Below are 18,969 nucleotides of genomic sequence, written 5' to 3' on the forward strand. Positions count from 1 at the left end.
TGCCTAACAACAACGACAAATAAAAGAAGACAGTGGAATGTTTTGTAAGCAATATATCAATTTCCGTTAGCAAGCGGCATAGGTTTACTACGATTTAATCAGGATGCATATAAGAACGGATACCACTAGGGTTACGCAAGTCAAAGCAACGATTTAATGAATGAAAGTATCAAAGCAAGTGCGGTTTGATGTTTGCTTGTGCTGAGCATCGACGTGTCGCTTACCATGCCAATAAAATAAACATGTCGTACATGTGTGTTGACGATAACGCTCTCATAATATCCACGAGGCTCTAAAGCGAGTTCAATAGAAGTCGCTGAGAGAGCAACGATATGCATGCGAAAATCGCCCCGCCATGCGTGTCAAGATGTGTTTCTGCACCCAAACGTTTTCAAAGTCTGTGTACAAATATCTTACAAATACATATTACAAAACATATAATATCTTACAAAACGATATGTATAGCGATTTGTCAGATATTGAAAATCGATACGGCAGTTCAGTTTTTATAACTTATAACTCGACGATACAAAAACATACTATCTAAAAGGTCGATAAATATATCGCACAATAAATTACAAATCGATAAGGAAGAACTTGAACATAATAGCAAACAAATCGATATTAACTAACAAAAATGTATCTCACAAAAACGAGAGTCTGTTACTAATACAGCGGTTTGAGATACAATGCATATGATGAGTAACTGTAGGATACCTGATGGGGTAGAGGCCCTTCCTAGCATCTGCAAACAAGCGTTCTTGTCAACAGGTCCCAGTGTCTTACAAATATCGATAAGTTTCCAACCTTCGTAATAACAAGATCTACCTGCAATAACCAAACAATGCCTTAATGGCACACAAGACGACATGCCTTCTTCATTGATAGCATGATGAGATGAAAAGCTACTCACTGTGTCTTGATGGCACTGGTTGGAATGTTTGTGAATCATTGCTTTCTTCCATGATGCCTAACGACAGCAGTAATGAAGAGAAGACACTGAAATGTTTTGTAACACTGAAACATTGATAATGGGAGCACTGTTACAGCAGATGGCGCAGGCGAACGTCTCCACTTTAAATGGTTAACATCAAACTTTCTGGAAGGAGGACTTTTTTGTCCTTTTCCCCACCCGTCGTTTCACAACTTTTGAATGGAGGATATTTTTGTCATTTCCTCGAACCGTCATTTCAGGGCAAGAAAAGCAAGTAAGGGTGATTAAGTCTTTGCAACAGCACCAGAGTCCGATGCAAAGTTATGTCAACATACACGGGAATACGAGCCCCATGTGCATGAATACGTGGCGCTCATTCGATCCCCCGAACACGGACGTGGGATTCAGTGAATCATCGGGGGCGAACATACACAACCCTCCCTAACTATAGCTACTATGGCAATAGGTTCAACAAAGAACAAGTTTCCTTGGGAGTCCATGAGAAGGAAGCAAATGCCATTTGATGTTACAAGCAAAACTCTGGTAGCTTGAGGCTATTATGTTCTTCAAGTAGCAGGAAACAAGGGGCCTGATATAGGCACTAAAAATTCATTCAATCTTTGTAAGATGGTTGTTGCAGTCTGTAGTATGAATCAACCATATACACCATCTCTGCTGCCAGGCAACTTGCTAAGTCTGTTTGGAATTGGCTCGTTTGCCTTTGCCATTACAAAATATAAACTTATTTCAGCAAGGTGTGGACCTACCCAATTACAACAGGCAGAACATGGAGGTGACATACACCTGCAGTATAATAACAACAAAAGTTTATAAAGGGTGGAAGTGGAAATGTACAAAAGCAGTTCAGGGATAGTTTTTTCATGAAGTTGAAAGTGATCCCACCAACTAGAGTGTTCAAGATTTAGAAGGTGAAAATTTTATCTGAATCTACAAAGTGTTACTGGTCCATGCGTCAACGACTATATTGACAAAGTGAAAGCAATTGCTGAAGGACACAATGAATATTGCCTTTATTTATGAACTGCTCTAACCTATTTTGCTTCTCATTTAGTGATATCTGTTCAACAAAATTTGATATTGAATTATCAGGAAGTGAGCTTCAGGACAGAAAGAGTATTAACTCTCTTGGTATTTGGATGGCTTAGTTTTGGGAACTTTGGTAATGCAGATAAAATGTTCATAAATTGTGATGATCAACCAAGTGCCCAGATATTGCAGATGGGCACACAGAGGGTTCATCTTCTTTTGATTATTTTTTGAAGACGTGTCAGGATCAGCACATGACGCACTCACTTTGGAGTTCGAATCGGGTGCAATATGATTGCACAAAAAAAAACTGTGCATTAATCACCCAATAGCCCTCCACCAAGTCTTGGGCCCCACACCTGACAGGCCCTGTCCCCAGGTGATCAGATGCTTAATGCATAACCTCTGCACGTGGTGGTCTTTCATCTAATTTTGGGTCCCACAACTAGCAGACTGTAAGCCAAAAGATGCCACCAGTGCAGTTCCACGTCATGTGATGACACCTGATCCTTGAAAATCGACACAAATGATGATTTTTCATTTATTCATCCTCACTACGTCACTATGGTGGTATGGGGGCATAACATGGAGAGTCATTTTTCTCCTCTCAAGGGCATTTTCGTAACACCATGACTTTTTTTCAAGGGTATTTTCGTAACACCATGGTTTTTTCTTAAGGGCATTTTCGTACCTAAAAAATTGTTGATCACGAAAAGATACCAACGAGAATGATTGATGTGGACCGAAGCGAAAGCTTGATAGGACTGCAATTGGAAGAACACATGTCACTCCAAAAGCAAGCACAAGGTAAAAGTCATTTTTTTTTTACCACCAGGCCTTTTTTTTTTGTTAAAAGAGGCCCAAAAAGAATTGGTTCAAATGTTTGAATCAATGTTGGCTCTGTATCATTTGGCCAACGAATCGATCGATATCCATAAATCGGTTCCCATTCCAGTTGCTTTACAGAAAACTAAGAGAGATTGAAAACCAGACATGGGTCAAATACGTAAACTGGATCTGGATAATAAACGTTTTGAGCCAATTTATTTACATCATCGTCGTCACCATCATGGCATTTAGTAGCATTCTTACTTGCGTTTGGACCTGATTTGCTTCCCACTCACGTTTGACAAGCCCCACTAAATGCTTGGCGTCACCAACTTAGAAACTGAGTGGATCCGAACTCTCCAGTTCGTTTTACTCAAACGGATACGCTCAGATCAGCCAGATCCAACCCACTTCAAGGAGTGCAAATGGACTGGAGACAATCCGGATCATGCTTAACCTGTATCATAATAATAAAATAGATGCAATGGATCCACATCAGGCCCATATGCAAATGAGATCCGAAGTAGAATTGAATCCGGTTCTAATTTGAGATGGAAATACTGGATCCAGTAGATGAAAACTGAAAACAAGCATATTTTAGAAGCGAAAAGACATAAAAAATGGGTCAGAAATGAGCTGGACCCGAAGTTAAGTCCCATACGAAATACTGATCTGAATTCAATCTGAAAACAATGTTTCAAATACTTATTCGCATTGATGCCACAAATTTCGTGATTGTGGAAAATAAGAGATAAATTTTAATTTCTTTTTTAGGAAAATCTCAGGAAAACATACAACTTTACAAAAAAATAATTTTAGCGTTTTAATATAGCGATACGAATGTGATATTGACAAAATAGGCGATATTTTGGAATATCTTGTTTTTTGGGATTATAGCGATATTTTGGAAATATGAACGGTTGACGAACTTCCTCCTTCCTTCCTTCCCTCTCTCGATTGGGTTCGTTGGTTTCTGGGGTTTCTCTCCTTCGAGGGGTTCTCCTATCGGAATCTGTCTCGTCGGTTCTGCTCTTCGAGCAAGCGCAATTCCGCGCCCTCTTCTCGTTTCGTCCCCGGAATTATCGCTCGCTCCGGCGTTTCCTGCCTTCATTTCGACGTATACCTTAGGGCAGATCGCACAAGATTGGGTTTTTCGACCGCAGTTAACCCAAGTTCCCGATTTTACGAGGTGGGTATCTCGGAAAATGCGGTTTTCTTGCCAGGATTCGCTTGTCGTCGGGTAGATTCCAGCGTTTCGCGAATTGGGTAGCCTCGATTCTTCGAGATGGACGACGGGGAGATCGATTTCTCCAACCAGGACATCTTCCCCGACAATAACTTCGCCGACCTCTTCTCCGGTGGCGCCTGTTCCCTTGATAACAACGTATTCGATGAGTTCTTCAAGGACACCGACGGGTGCACCCACACACATACCTGCAACCCCCCCGGCCCAGACCACACCCACACCCACACCTGCTTCCATGTCCACACCAAGATCGTCCCTCCGGCCGACGACGAGAAGACGAACACCACAGACGACACCGAGGAATCCGTCGAGAAGCCCTCCCGGAAGAACAAGCGCCCTTCGGGCAACCGAGAGGCGGTCCGTAAGTACAGAGAGAAGAAGAAGTCTCATGCCTCCTCGCTCGAGCACGAGGTCCTGCAACTCAGAGCTCGCGTCCAGCATCTGACCGTGATGCTGCAGGGAAAGGCTGCATTGGACGCAGAAAACGCTCGATTGAGGTCGCTGCTCGTCGATATCAGAGGTAGGATAGAAGGGGAAATTGGGTCTTTTCCCTACCAGAAGGGGCGGAACGACAAGTTGGGGGATGGCGTTTCGCAGAGTTTTGCAGGTGGGTATGTGCTGAATCCGTGTAATTTGCAACGTGGGGATGATATCTCTTGTTTCGCTCCGAAGAGCGGAGGCGGCTGCGCGGTGCAGGAGAATGGAATCGGTGAGCAGGGACTTGGAGCTTGCGACAATGGGGATGTGCAATGCCAAGGAAGTGGCAGTGGTGCTTGTATTGGATCGAAGGAGTTTCTTGGCTGTAGTTATGGAAATATGCCCCCCACCGCCCTCTCTTCCGCCATGAACAAGAAGAAAGGTACCATGAACAAGAAGAAAGGTGAGGTTGTTAGGTTCTTATTAGCAGTTATAATCAATTCGTGAAGACGCCTGTTGATGAGTTGTTTTCTGATGATAGCTTTTGTGTTATTGTGTTCAGGTGCTCGTGGCGCTTCCGTTGAGTGTTGAATCTGCTTCAATTAGTCATCGTGGTGTTCTCCTTGCTTGCTCCAATTAGGAATCGTGGTGTTCTCCTTGCTTGTTAATAATTGGGGCGTGTTTTTAGATTTTAGTTGCAGTTTGTCCTACAATTGACTTTTTTTTTCCTTTTGCCATTACAATCAGGGAAATTTTCATTTGTCTCCTTCATTGTAGAATCTGGTTACCACTTCTTTGTACGTTATGGCCTTCAATAAGTTAGTGGTGACTAGTTGTTTGATGAAGTTAATGGAAAGTTTACCGTGACGGTTTTTTCTTGCGCCGTGGTTTTTTATTCACTGAATCCTACCTGGGGATCATGTTAGGTCCTTAATTTCATGCAAGTTGTTACTTGCGATTGTTTTCGAGATTACATACTTGAATTATTATATGAATCTTTCATATTCTGCGGTATTCTGCTTGCAAGATATTGTTTATGTTGCTTATCTTACTTCAGAAGCTATTCTGTTTTTATTTTTCAGCAAGTTCAAAGTTTTTAGGTTGAAAATGTTATAAATGCTCGAGAAGGGGGACAAACTGGCTAACTGTACCAGATTCAACGTTTTCCAAGCTACACTATATTTTAATTAATGTCCCAAGTGTATAACGTGATTTCATTGAATGATTCTACATCTCTAAATGAGTGAATTTTGCTCTGAAGGCTGTTATAATAGAGGCAATGCTTCCAAGTTCTAAATATGTAATATATTTGAACTTGATGGAGCCAGCATTTTTTTTTTAAATAAAAATCTTTCTGTTTGGAGATATTTCTGGTTCAATCTGTAAAATCCTCTCAGATCTTTGGTGAAGGGTAATCTGGAGTTCTAAAAATCTTTCTGTTTTGGAGATATTTCTGGTTCAGTCTGTAAAATCCTCTCAGATCTTTGGTTAAGGGTAATCTGGAGTTCACATCCCACTTTCCGAAACTTAATTGTTTGGTTTCAAGATCGGGGTTGCTATTTTCTACTCCCTATTCCTGTGTTGGTCGAATGGGAAGTTACACGAATCTTATCGAGTTCAGGCTATCATGTGAAGACGTTTGCATGTGGAAAACATAATGAATATTCCTTATCTGATTTGTCTGCCTACTTGATATACACAGTAAAAGAAAATAGTGACAAATACAGATTGTCGTAGACTATATCACCTGGAAGAAATATCATCTGTATTTTGGGGTCTGATTAAATATGTGAAACATTCAACAATTGGAACTTCAGTCTCTTTGTGGTTGATAGTCACATTGTAGATTTTTTTCAGATACTGAATGGCATTAATTTGTAATGCACACGATAGGGGTTTGGATAATGTGCATAATTTTACAACCTATTGAACACAACATTACTATTCATCATATGTCTTCCTAGAATTTGAACTTGCTTGAAGATATCTGTGTAACATTTATAAATCACTTGTGTTTCAGTTATTTAAACTGTGTAATTTGGTTTTATTGTTATGTACCAAAAGTTAACCTTTGTTGATGTTATTGCACCTTCTGCTCCTGAGACCTGACTGATATCATGATGTTATTTTGTTGCAAAGTACATCCTTTGGTGGTTCCTGCATTTCATCCTATTTATGCTTCTGAGATTATAATATGTGAATTCTGTTGGTCTGAAGATTGGCAGATACAGTTTGGATAAGATGATGGAATTTGGCTTAGAAATTACATTAATGCCTGTTTTTTAAAGAAAGGAAAGAGGTGAAAGGTTGCAATTTCTGTTAACTTTAGTTTTCAGCTTCTCTTGCAACTGAAACCTACAATGAGATTTGTTTGTTTCAACTTTTAAACTATGGATGATGAACTATCTGAAGTAGATCATAACCTCATTTAAGCAGGAAATTGGATTTTTCTCTTTCAAATATAAATGTGACAAAAAATGCATGATTAAGGTGTGGACTTGTGTGTTAGAGAGGAAATCTTGGTTCAGTTTGAATTTGAGTGTCAAAGAATTCAAATTTAATTATTTTCCATTGTAGCCACCGTATTTCTTTATTTATTGTCTTATTGATTTTCTGCATTCCCTCTTTTTTACACTGCTTAATGCCTGTTCATTGTTGTGAATCATTGTTTGACATGCCCGGCCCTGAGGTCAGCTGACCGTTTGAATCGCATTCAGTTGTGGCTGATGCTGTTCCCTCTCCAACTCAAATATTCTCTACCACTTTGATAGTCGAGGTGCTATTTTAGTCTCCAAATACTCAAGTGCTGTCAACTAGGCCGTCTTGTATAGAACCATGAGCATGGAATCCTCTCCCCCAAAGTAATCATTATTTTGTTGATTGTTTCTTCCATAACTTGGGTTCATCCTTTCTTTGCTCCATATAATTAGTTGTACCAACATGGTTTGGTCTTGATTACTCAAACTTGCTTTCTGCTGAGATATGAACTGGAGTTCAAGAGTGTTTCACTCAGGATAATGTTATTTGTATCTGTCCAATTCAATCTGCCATCTCTCTAACCCAATAAGCCATGGATCCCCCATGAGCACCCACGAACAAGAACATTCTTCCCTTGCTACATATTTGCCTAAACTGCATCATTTATGGGATCAGGAGCACCCACGAACGGGAACGTTCTTCTCTATTCCTCCCTTTAGTTCTTGTTGAGCTGTGAAAGTGGTCTGCCTCTCAGTAACAAGAGCGCATATGCAATTTGTTGTCTTGATGATATCTATGTTAACAACTTTCAACCAAACCCTCTCACCGATCTTTTGTCCTGTGCTGAAGCTCTGTGTTAGTTTGAAGAAGAAATGGTACTCATACCACATCTAATTCCTTAGTTAGGCTTCAGTGTTCTTGTTGCCATCCACACCATTCCTTCCACTGACTCACCCACCCCTTCCTAGGCGTCTCGTGATGATTATGTCATAGATATGTATGAAACAGGAAAGGGAAAGGGATTAACCTCATAGAAGTGTATTGAACAATGACCTGCCGTCTTGACAAATTTATGCTACACAGGGCATTGCAAATGAATGGACTGTGAACGGCATGGATTTCTTCCTGCTTTCTGTTTCGTCAGTAACAGCTGCAACGCTGGGAATGTGAATTCCTTGGTAATTTTTCAGCTGTCTAATTGTGATATCGGGTTATTTGATGCAAGCATGAGGTGTGTGCACAGACCCAAGGGGTTTGGTGTAGTGGGGTGGGGCTTAGGCCATTTGATGGGCAGGGCAGTCTAGGTTCAAATCCCATGGGCGTCACCCCCTGAGTAAGCTGAAGCTTTGCAACTCCATGGGGTCAAGGGTAAGCCCTCAGAGTTTTATGCTGGCAGGATAGCGACCGTCGGTACAACAGGCTGAGCCAACGGAGCTACGCCTGGGGCGGTTTCTCCTAGTACAAAAAAAAAGAGGTATTTACACACTCCCATGAGTTCCTGCCAAATCCCTCCCCACCGCACTGTCAAACCTCAGTTATTCTCTCTCAAATCCATCTGCACTCATTTTCAAAAAGATTGGTGTTGAAGGGAAGAGCCAAGTAGAAAAGGGGCCTGATGGGCTTAGGGTTGAGTGGGAAAATCAACCGTCAATTGCCTAAGGCAACGCCTTTCCATGGAATTGGATGTGATAGATGGATGGTTTGGTGGCACTATCTTAACCGAAGAGTCTGCTGTTGGAATCTAACATGGGTTTTCCCCCAGCTTGCCTATCAAAAAAAGATGAGGAAAAAGGCTTCCCTCTCAAGTGTCGACATAAGATGGAATGGCATTAACTGGCTATTGCCATCAAAACTACTTTTTTCTCTCATTGAAGCTGTCCCTTTGTTACGTGCCAATCACACAAGGTTTGGACTTGAGGGCACTCACAACAAGCTGAGCTAAGGTTCCAAAAAGAAAGTGGAAAGGTGAAGATACGATTCTTCCATTTGGTGGTGGCTCAGGTTTAATACATACAATATCATGTGAAGCACCATATATTATATACTATAAAAAAGTACATATCTCAACTGGCCTTTGTCTTCTCTGTGTAGAGACAAATTATTTTTGAATTAAAAAACGCGAAATGCCTTGTATAATATTTTTCTTAAGGAGAGATTATGGACAAGAAAGGTGGTCGTGGGTCCCCCCCCTGTACTTCGGCAAGGGCTCATAAAAAAATAGAGAGATTATGGACTAAGAACACCTTTAAAGTGAGATTCAAACAGCTTCTAACATGGCATTATATGACCGCGCCCCTGGCTTCGCCTACATGGCCGGTGGGGGTGGTTGTGAGGTTGCTAAGATGAAGGCACCGGATCAAATCTCACTGGCTCACGGGTCTGTTCATAGCTTTCGGATGTGGGCCACATAAGGCAGGGTGGTCGTGGGGGCTCACCCGGGGTTTTCCTCGCTTTGCGAGGGTGCCTCATCATAAAAAAAAAAAAAACATGGGATTATATGGGGGCATTGCTGCTTTCTAGTTTTGCGAATGACTAATGTGCCTGTACCAAATCACCATATTTAACAATAATTGAATGTTAAGTTCTTGGGTGGAATCTTGTTCATGGAAAAATCTCAAGGAAAATCGTTCTAGTATGAATAATTCAGTTTGTTTTGGAAAATACTCCGGAAAATATCAGGAATTATCAATATGAATAAAGTAATAAACATCTAAATAATATAAAAAATGCAGCAAAAACACATTAAATTTTTGTTATAAACATATAATAATCAAAATGAATGATGTTTTGCGAAGATCATATTTTTTGGTAAAATATCAGGAACTCAAAATGTCCACCTTAAAATCATGATCGTTTCAAAAAATCGGTGACATTTTCTACATAACTAGAAATCACCATTTTGGAAAAGCTAATCCTTTTGAATATGCACAGGCAGAACAAAAAGCATGGACTGCAACGTAAACTATGAGCATATTACCAACGGGGGGCAACCCGTGGTTGGTAGGAGCTGTCAGTGCACGTCTCCTTGTGGTGGGACGTTGCAGGTTCAAAACCCAGTGGTATGTTGAGTGATAACCGGTGAGGGTGGGCCTAACCCCTGCTTGCTTTTCAAAAAAAAATATATGGCCATAAGTATACGAGAGTCGCACTGTAGGTCTAACGGGGTCGAATCCCACCCGAAGCTAGTCTCTAGTTTGGTTAGCAAAAAAGACAAAAAAAGAAAAATTAAAAATAATAAGTGACTTTTTTTTAGGTTTTCTAAAAGGTTATTTACCAAATTAACACTATTATTATAATCTTATTACTTTATTGTTTTAATAACTAGAGGTTTAGTTACAAAAAATAGGAGTGATTAAACTATCCAGTCGAACCCATGAAGTCTGATTATTAAATGGACCGGGTATGGTTTAAGAAAATTTATATCAAACCTATGTCTGACCTGAGTTTTGATTAAGATCCACAATTTTCAATGTAAAAAACTTAAAAGATATTGTTTTGTCAGGTATATACCAGGTTTGGTTTATGTAATTTTTATCGGATCTGGGTATGGTTTTTCTTATAAAAATCTAATTGGACCTGAATCCAAATTTGATACCTGCTTTACTTAGTTGAATCTGGGTTTGGACCCACCCATTTTAACGGGGTCTGACCGGTTGGCACGCCTAGTAAGGAGTATACCTAGCTTTCACTTTGGAGCAACCGATGTGCACTTATTGGTCTTGAACTCGTGACGTCCCTTAAGCTTGGTAATGTTTACAAGGCGTCCAAGGCTTATTAAAGTTGATGCAGACTTATTTCTGCCCAAGTTTGACTATTGTTACAATGCTACATGCACAAAGAAAATGAGATAACAAGAAGTTCAACTTCACTCATCCTGGATGCAAGTTCTTTTGATCAAATCTGACCTTATAGATGGATTCAACATAGTCAATTTCATAAGAATCGACCCTTAGATCACATTTTTTTAACAAAAAAATATGATTTTTAAATTATAAAATTGTGTATCGTGTCAACCGCGAAAGAGAAACTGACAGGATGATAAACTCGGTTTTTCCTCTCTTGTCCACCGAGAGGTCGACTATATATTTATAGACATGATAGAGTTTTACAATGTTGAGAATACACAATCCTAATATATCGACTTACATAATTAGATAACAAAACAACATAACTAAAGAATAATAGAAAAGTAGTAATTATCATTTTTGATAACTCTATAAAAAATGATCATCTCTAATTCTTGGATATTTGGTTGGCCTATGTTAGTCCTGATTGAGTCTGTCTTCTTGTAACCTCTTTTGAGTTATCCAAAATGTGTTTTGCAAACTTGTTTTATGAGAGCCCATTACCAGTGGGAGTCGTAACTGTATAGATGTTATTAACATTATCCTTATCATGCTTCTACAAGCTCAACATGGAGTCAACGACGTTGAGCTTGTCACGAATGAAAGCAAACCTTGAAACAGGAAGAAGCTTAGTGAAGCCGTCATGGTCAGAGAAGGAGATAAATTGTACTTGAAGATGTCCCTTTTGCACATGGTCCTGAACAAAATGAAAATCAATTTCAACATGTTTGGTGCGAGCAAGAAAAATCGGATTTGTTGCGGGATATAAAGCTGCAATATTATCACACCAAAGACTAAGTGGCAAAGAGGGAACAAAGCTGAGCTCAGTGAGAAGAGACTCAAGTCAAAGAAGGTCATACACAACACATGCCAGAGACTTGTACTCGACTTCAGTGTTGGATCTAGCTATAATCCGTTGCTTGCGGGAGGATCATGAAACCAAATTAGAGCCCAAAAAAATGGCAAAACCACTTGTAGACTTGCGGTCATCAAGGCTACCCGCCTAGTCAGCATCAGAAAGGCGCTGAGCTGGAGAGAGGAAGATCATGCAAGGAACAAACCATAATAAATAATAGCCTTGAGATATCGAAGGATGCGTTTGACAACAAACCAGTGGGTAATTATGGGTTGATGTATAAACTGACAAACCTTGTTGACCCCAAAGGCAATGTCAGACCATGTGATGGTGAGATATTAGAGACCGCCCACGACGCTATGATATAAAGTAGAATCATAAAAAAGAGAAACATCATTCTTAGATAATCGAGTAGTGGAGCTCAAAGGAATAGAGATCGGCTTCGCGTCAACCATAGAGGCACGATGAAGTAACGTAAGTGCATATGTACGCTGATAGAGAAAGAGACATGAGGAGGCATAATGAACTTCAATACTCAAAAATTAATTTAGTCGCCCAAGATCTTTGATGAAAAAGGTGATATTGAGGCACTAGATCAACTACTTAATGGCAACTGAGGAGCTGCCGGTGATGATAATATCATCAATATAAACGACTAAATAAATAATCAAACCGTGATTGCAAAAAATAAATAAGAAAGCATCAGAAAGCGAGATACAAAAGTCGCAAGACTGTAGATAAGAGTTGAGACACTAGTACCAGGAGCCTACTTGAAATCATACAAGGATCGATCCAACTTACAGACATGCTGAGGATAAGAGGAGTCTTTAAAGCCTTGAGGTTGTGTCATACAAACATCTTCAGAGAGGAGACCATTTAAAAGGGTATTATTAAAATCCAATTGATGAATCAGTCAATCTAACAAAACCGCAAGAACAATATGAATGGTAATAGGTTTCACTACGGGACTAAAGGTCTCAAAAAAGTTGATGCCTTCCTCTCTTGATGAAAACCCTTAACAATGAGACAAGCTTTGTAGCAAGCCATGGAGCCATCAACGTGTCATTTAATTTGAAACACCCATTTGGAGGCAATGATATTATAATAAGGAAAAAGAGGAATGAGGTTCCAGGTGCGATTAAGTTTGAGAGCATGAAATTCATCTTGCATGGTCATGTGCCACTTGAAATCAAGATTAGCTTGTTTAAACAAAGTCGGTTCGGGTGTGAGTAAAACATAACTAAAGCAAGAAAGAGAGAGGGGATAGCGGATAGAGGTGAACACACGGAGTTTAAGGGAGTTAGTTATAGAGCAAGTGATCATTGGGTTACGATGGAGTCAAGGATAGGGGAAGAAGAGGGCAGTGGCGAAGAAGAAACCAGTGGGTCAGTGGCAGGAATGTGGTTCACAAGAGAGGTAGGAGCCGACGAAGCAGGAGAGACTGAAATATCAAAAGATACCATCGAATCAGGAGGAAGTGGTTAAGGAGGTTAAGGAGGTTCAGGAGGAGGTAGGACGACGGTCTGAGAGAGACCCCATTCGAAAAGAGTAGGTGCAGAGGGAAGGGTGGTCCCAAGGATAAATTCATCAAAGTAAACATGGTGAGAAATATAGATGCGGTTGTGAGAGAGGTCAAAGCAAAGATAGCCCTTATGACGAGAGGCATAGTCAAGAAAAGTACATTGAGTAGTTTTGGGCTAAAATTTAGAGGTATGATAGAGCATTAAAAGTTGATAACAACGAGCACCAAAGACACAAAGATGATGATAGTCAGTTGGTTTGTGAAAGAGAAGTTCGTACAGGGTCTTGCAATTAAGAACTAGAGTTGGAAGATGGTTACTGATGTAAGCGACACTACGAAAGACATTAACCTAGAAGGAATTGATAAAGAGGAGGTATGTAAGAGACTGAGCCCAGTTTCAATGATATGTTGATGTTTGCGCTCAACGAACATGTTTTGTTCTGGGGTATGGAGGCACAAAAACCGATGAAGTATGTCATGGTCTCGTAAAAATACTTTCAAACTCACAACTAATAAAATCACCTCCATTATCAGTTTTAAAAGTTTGGATGGATCATTGAAGTTGATTTTCAATAACATACTTGAAAGACTTAAAATACTCAAACACTTGAGACTTAGTATGCAATGAAAATATCCATGAGAAATGAGAAAAATCATCCACTATGAGAAGATAAAATCGAAAACCTTCACGTGAAGATAATGGAGTAGGCCCCTAGACATCAACATTGAGAAGTTCAAGTAGGGAAGACATAGAAGAAAAAGAGTGACCAAAAGAAAGTTTGTGAGCTTTACCAACAAAACAACTTTTACACACTTTTGTTTTGTTATTTTTATTAATAGAAATAGCATGACTAGAGTTTAAGTAAGAAACAATCCTCTTATTTGCATATTCGAGACGTTGATGCCATATATCAAAAGAAGCTACTTTGCTTGCATATGCGTCCACTTGCACACGATTATCCGATTTGATTAGGTAAAGTCTCGCACTAGATTTCAGTCTCCTAAGATGAATCTTGCATGTCTGATGGCCCTTAACAAAGAATTCAAAAGGAGTGAATTCAAAAATACAATCATTATCTTCAGTAAACTGGCTCAAGGATAAAAAGGTTCTTCATGATAGCAAGAACATGAAGAACATTCTTTAAATCAAAGGAGGAGCCATGAGATTTCAGAGTAAGATTACCAGTGTGGGAGATGAAAAGAATCTTACCATTGTCAACCATGATTTTCTCACCCCCATGATATTGTGATTTATTGGAGAATTGTTGGCCATGCATAGTAAGATGATTCATAGTACCAGTATCAGAATACTAGTATTTATCATTGAATTACTGAAGAGATGGCAGAGAAGGCTTTAGGAATATCCCAACAAGTTTTGACAATATGTTGTGTTTGCCACAATATTGACATGTGATTGCCTCACGACCACCTTGAGGTTGGGACACAGGATTACTATTAGACATGTTTGGAAAGAAATTTCTCCCTTGTCCTCTATCACGGCCTCGATAAAAGCTGCGGCCATGACCTCGACCTCGACCCTTGAATGCAGTGAAGGCAATTTGCTGGGGTTCAGGTGTTCCAGAAGGGTTGACATGAATTAAAAACATACATTTTTCCTGATTAAGAAGTAGATCATATAGATCTGTGAAGGTATACAGTGCTAAATTAGCGGTAACGGAGGTCACAAAACTTTCATACTCAAGAGAAAGACCATTAAAAGTTATTTGGACTAATTCTTTATCTTTTACGGGGTGATTGGCGGCAGCAAGTGAGTTGGCAAGAAATTGTATGCGGTCTAGATAAGACAATATATCCATGTTTTCTTTCTTAATGAAGGTCAGGTCTTTCTTTAGAATCATGAGTCTCAAAGAAGATTGATATCCATATACTTTTTTCAGGATAAGCCAGGCTTCATGGATTATTTTTGTTCTCATGATTTGACCAAGAATAGTTTCAGACACATTAGCTTTGATCCAGTTGAGAGCCAAGCTGATCAGAATGAATCCAAATAGAATAATTTGGATTTTTTATTTTACCTCCATCTGTCGCGACAATGAAAGAGTCTGGTTGAGGAGAGGAGCCATCGACAAATTTAAAGAGATCATGTCTTGATTTAGTTTGATCGAGATAAGACTGTCAATCACATTCCACTGGGTCATAGGAGAGAAGAAAGACGATGAGTAAGCCATTGAGAACTCGTTAGAGGTTGATAGCTCTGATACAATAAAAGAGAAACAGATATGATGATAAACTCATTTTTTCTTCTCTTGTCCACCGAGAGGCTGAGTATATATTTATAGACATGATAGAGTTTTACAATGTTGAGAATACACAATCCTAAAATATCGACTTACATAGTTAGATAACAAAACAAAATAACTAAAGAATAATACAAAAGCAGTGATTATCGTTTTTGATAACTCTATCAAAAACAATAATATCAAATTCTTGGATATTCGGTTGGCCTATGTTATTTTTGATTGAGTTTGTCTTATTGCAACCTCTTTTGAGTTATCCAAAACGTGTTTTGCGAACTTGGTTTCTAAGATTCCATTACGAGTGGGAGTTATAACTGTATGGACGTTATCCTTATCAAACTCTTGATTTTTGACTCACCAAAATCCAATTTAAATGTTGATCTTCACTATGGATCACATCTATGGAGTCCAATTTAATCAAAACAAGTTGCATCAATGAAATCTCAAAGAAGGGTAAGAAGATAAGGATGCCATAGGGGATGAATGGATCAGATTTGGATAACAGGTACTATTGTTTACTAAATTTGAGGAAGATAGGGCCTTCTTTCATTCATTTTTTTGTCTTTTTATTATGTTTGTGCTTGTTTTTTAATCATAAATTAACTGCTTAAATCAAATTTGACTTAACTAAAAAGTAAGATATAAAATTTAGTTCTAGTTAGTGTCTTGCTCCTAGGGACCCAATGAAGTTTTGAGTTTTGACCGGTTAACTATGAAAAAATGGAAAAGGAAGAGAGAGAGAGAGACCATGGTCAATGGATACATCAATTCCAAAATCTCGGCGCGTTTGGACTGAAACCTGGACCCGGGTCAAAAACATAAAACGGATCTGGTATCCATATGTTTAGAACCAATTTTTTATATCACCATCATTTTTATTAGCATCATCTTTTGCGTTTGGGCCTTATTTGTATGCCACTCACGATGCTTGAAGAGACTGGCGTCACCAAAGTAGGCACTACGTGGATCTGGACTCTTCAATTCGGTTTAGTAAAACGGATATGCTCACATTAAGTCGACCCGGCCCATATTTAACACACTGCAAAGAGTGCAAATGGATTGGATAAAATTATGGATCCACATCGAAGTCTACATGCAAATATGATCCAATGAAGTAGAAAAAAATCTGGTTCTTGGGTGAGATAAAAATACAAGCATATTGCAAGCATCAAAAGGAAAAAAGGACCATAAATGATCTGAACCCAAGCATGAGTCTGATACAAAGTACCGATCCGAGTCCGATCTAAACTCGAAAACAATATGACTACATGTGAATCCGACCCTGATGCAAAGCTGCAAACCATTAACACCACAAATCGTGTGGAAAATCTCGGAGAGGTTGAAATCTCCTGATATTTTGAAACTTTTGGTTTTTAACGTTGACATATATAAAAGCATATACAATATATATAAAAAAACATAATACAAATAAAAACAATACAAAAATACTATCAACATTATTTTTATCTCGTTAATATAGCGACAGCAGCGTGATATTCCAAAATGGGAGATATTTTTTAAATATCGTGTTTTTAGGTACGATAGCGATATTTTGTAACATAGGTTCGAATCTTGTTTAAGGATCTGGATCCGAAAACAAAGCGTCGAATCTAGATCGGATATCCAACAAAACCCGACCCACTTTCACTAGGAGGGGGAGGTGGTGACACGTGTGAACAAATCCCTCCACCCTTCCCTCCCTTCCCCGACTAAAAGTCGGAGTCCTTTCCCACCCCCCCTCAGACACCCTTCGTCGCCTTCCATGCTCGATCGGGTTCGTTGGTTTCTAGGATTTCTCTAAATCGGAATCCCTCTCGTTGTTTCTACTGAGCGAAATTCTGTGCCCTCCTCTCGTTTTATCCCGTTTAGTCGCCGGAAAGATCGATTGATTTGGCTTTTCCTGGCTTCTTTTTGGGGTTTTCTATCAAAGTTAACCCAAGTTCCCGATTTTTCCAAGTGGGTACCTCGAAAAATGCGGTTTTCTTGCCTGGATTTGATAGTCTTCGAGTAGATTCTGGCGTTTCTCAAATTGGGTAGCTTCGATTCTCCGAGATGGATGACGGGGAGATCGATTTCTCCAACCAGGACATCCTCCCCGACCCTAACTTCGCCGACCCCCTCTCCTGGGGTGCTTGTCCCCTTGACAACAGCGTGTTCGAGGAGTTCTTCAAGGACACCCACGCTTGCACCCACGCGCACACCTGCAACCCTCCCGGGCCCGACCACACCCACACCCACACCTGCTTCCATGTCCACACCAAGATCGTCCCCCCGGCCGACGACGAGAAGCCGAACACCACGGAAGACACCGACGAATCCGTGGAGAAGCCGTCCCGATCGAAGAAGCGCCCCTCGGGGAACCGAGAGGCGGTCCGGAAGTACAGAGAGAAGAAGAAGGCCCATGCCGCCTCACTCGAGGACGAGGTTTTGCAACTCAGAGCTCGCGTCCAGCATCTGACCTTGATGCTGCAGGGGAAGGCTGCTTTGGAGGCGGAAAACGCTCGATTGAGGTCGCTGCTCGTCGATATCAGGGGTAGGATAGAGGGGGAGATTGGGTCTTTTCCCTACCAGAAGGGGCGGAACGACAAGTTGGGGGACGACATTTCGTCGAGTTTTGTGGGTGGGTATGTGCTGAATCCGTGTAATTTTCAATGTGGGGACGACGTCTCCTGTCATGGCCCTGGATTCACGCGGAAGAGTGGCGGCGGCTGCGGGGTGCAGGAGCCTGGAAGGAACGAGCAGAGATTTGGAGTGTGCGACATGGGGGCTGTGCAATGCCAGGGAATTGCCGGCGACGTTGGTATTGGGTCAAAAGAGTTTCCTGGCTGTGGTTATGGAGATATGAATCCCGCCGTGGTCTCACCCTCCATGAACAAGAAGAAAGGTGAGGTTATGAGGTGCTTCGTAGCAATTGTATTTAATTCTTGAAGATGTTTGTTGATGGCTTGTTTTCTGATGCTCTCTTTCACGTTATCCTTGTTCAGGAGCTCGTGGCGCTTGGGTTGATGGATGAATCTGCTTCAATTAGGCGCTATGGTGTTCCTCTTGCTTGTTAATAAGTGGACCTTATTGCTAATCCAAAAATAAATTGGATCGTGTTTTGTAGATTTTGGTTGTAGTCTGTCCTACAGCTGGCTGTTTCCTTTTCTTCTTTTTTTGGCCAATGCCATCAAGGACATCTTCAGTAGTCTCCTTGTTAATAGCATCTGGCTACCAATTCTTTGTACATTATAGCCTTCGATAAGTTTGTGGTGACTAGTTGTTTGATGAAGTTAATGGGAAGCTTATTATGATGCTGTTTCTTACGTTTTGTTTTTAATACACTGAATCCATAGAAAAGATTGGGTCCTTATTTTCATGCAAATTGTTACTTGCCACTATTTACAAGATCGTATACTTGTGTGATTGCATGATTCTTTCATATTCTGCCATATTCTACTTTCAAGATATTGTTTATGTTGCTCATTTGTATTAAAAGGGGGAGCCCCTACGTTTGGGAAACAGTAGATCCTTTCTTTTCATGCAATTTATTACTTGC

At 40.2% G+C, this 18,969-nt stretch overlaps 2 protein-coding genes across 3 annotated transcripts; both read left to right on the plus strand.

The window, feature by feature from the left end:
- The first annotated feature begins 3,757 nt into the window (after positions 1–3,757).
- On the plus strand, positions 3,758–5,322 carry LOC149832820 (basic leucine zipper 19-like). Of its 2 annotated transcripts, none has more exons than XM_090012600.1 (2): positions 3,758–4,935; positions 5,035–5,322. In XM_090012600.1, exons 1-2 carry the CDS (start codon positions 4,095–4,097, stop codon positions 5,061–5,063), a joined length of 870 nt encoding a protein of 289 aa, XP_089868726.1. In that variant the 5' UTR covers positions 3,758–4,094; the 3' UTR covers positions 5,064–5,322. The 2 variants fall into 2 exon arrangements, with proteins under 2 accessions (XP_089868726.1, XP_089868727.1); XM_090012601.1 differs by having other exon boundaries at positions 3,758–4,914.
- Positions 5,323–17,192: 11,870 nt separating this feature from the next.
- Positions 17,193–18,736, plus strand: LOC149832821 (basic leucine zipper 23-like). The gene is made up of 2 exons (XM_090012603.1): positions 17,193–18,315; positions 18,416–18,736. Exons 1-2 carry the CDS (start codon positions 17,484–17,486, stop codon positions 18,442–18,444), a joined length of 861 nt encoding a protein of 286 aa, XP_089868729.1. The 5' UTR covers positions 17,193–17,483; the 3' UTR covers positions 18,445–18,736.
- Positions 18,737–18,969: the final 233 nt, after the last annotated feature.

The sequence above is a fragment of the Nuphar pumila genome, chromosome 7 (genome assembly GCF_984573655.1).
Source record: "Nuphar pumila chromosome 7, dmNupPumi1.hap1.1, whole genome shotgun sequence".
Classification (NCBI taxonomy): domain Eukaryota; kingdom Viridiplantae; phylum Streptophyta; class Magnoliopsida; order Nymphaeales; family Nymphaeaceae; genus Nuphar; species Nuphar pumila.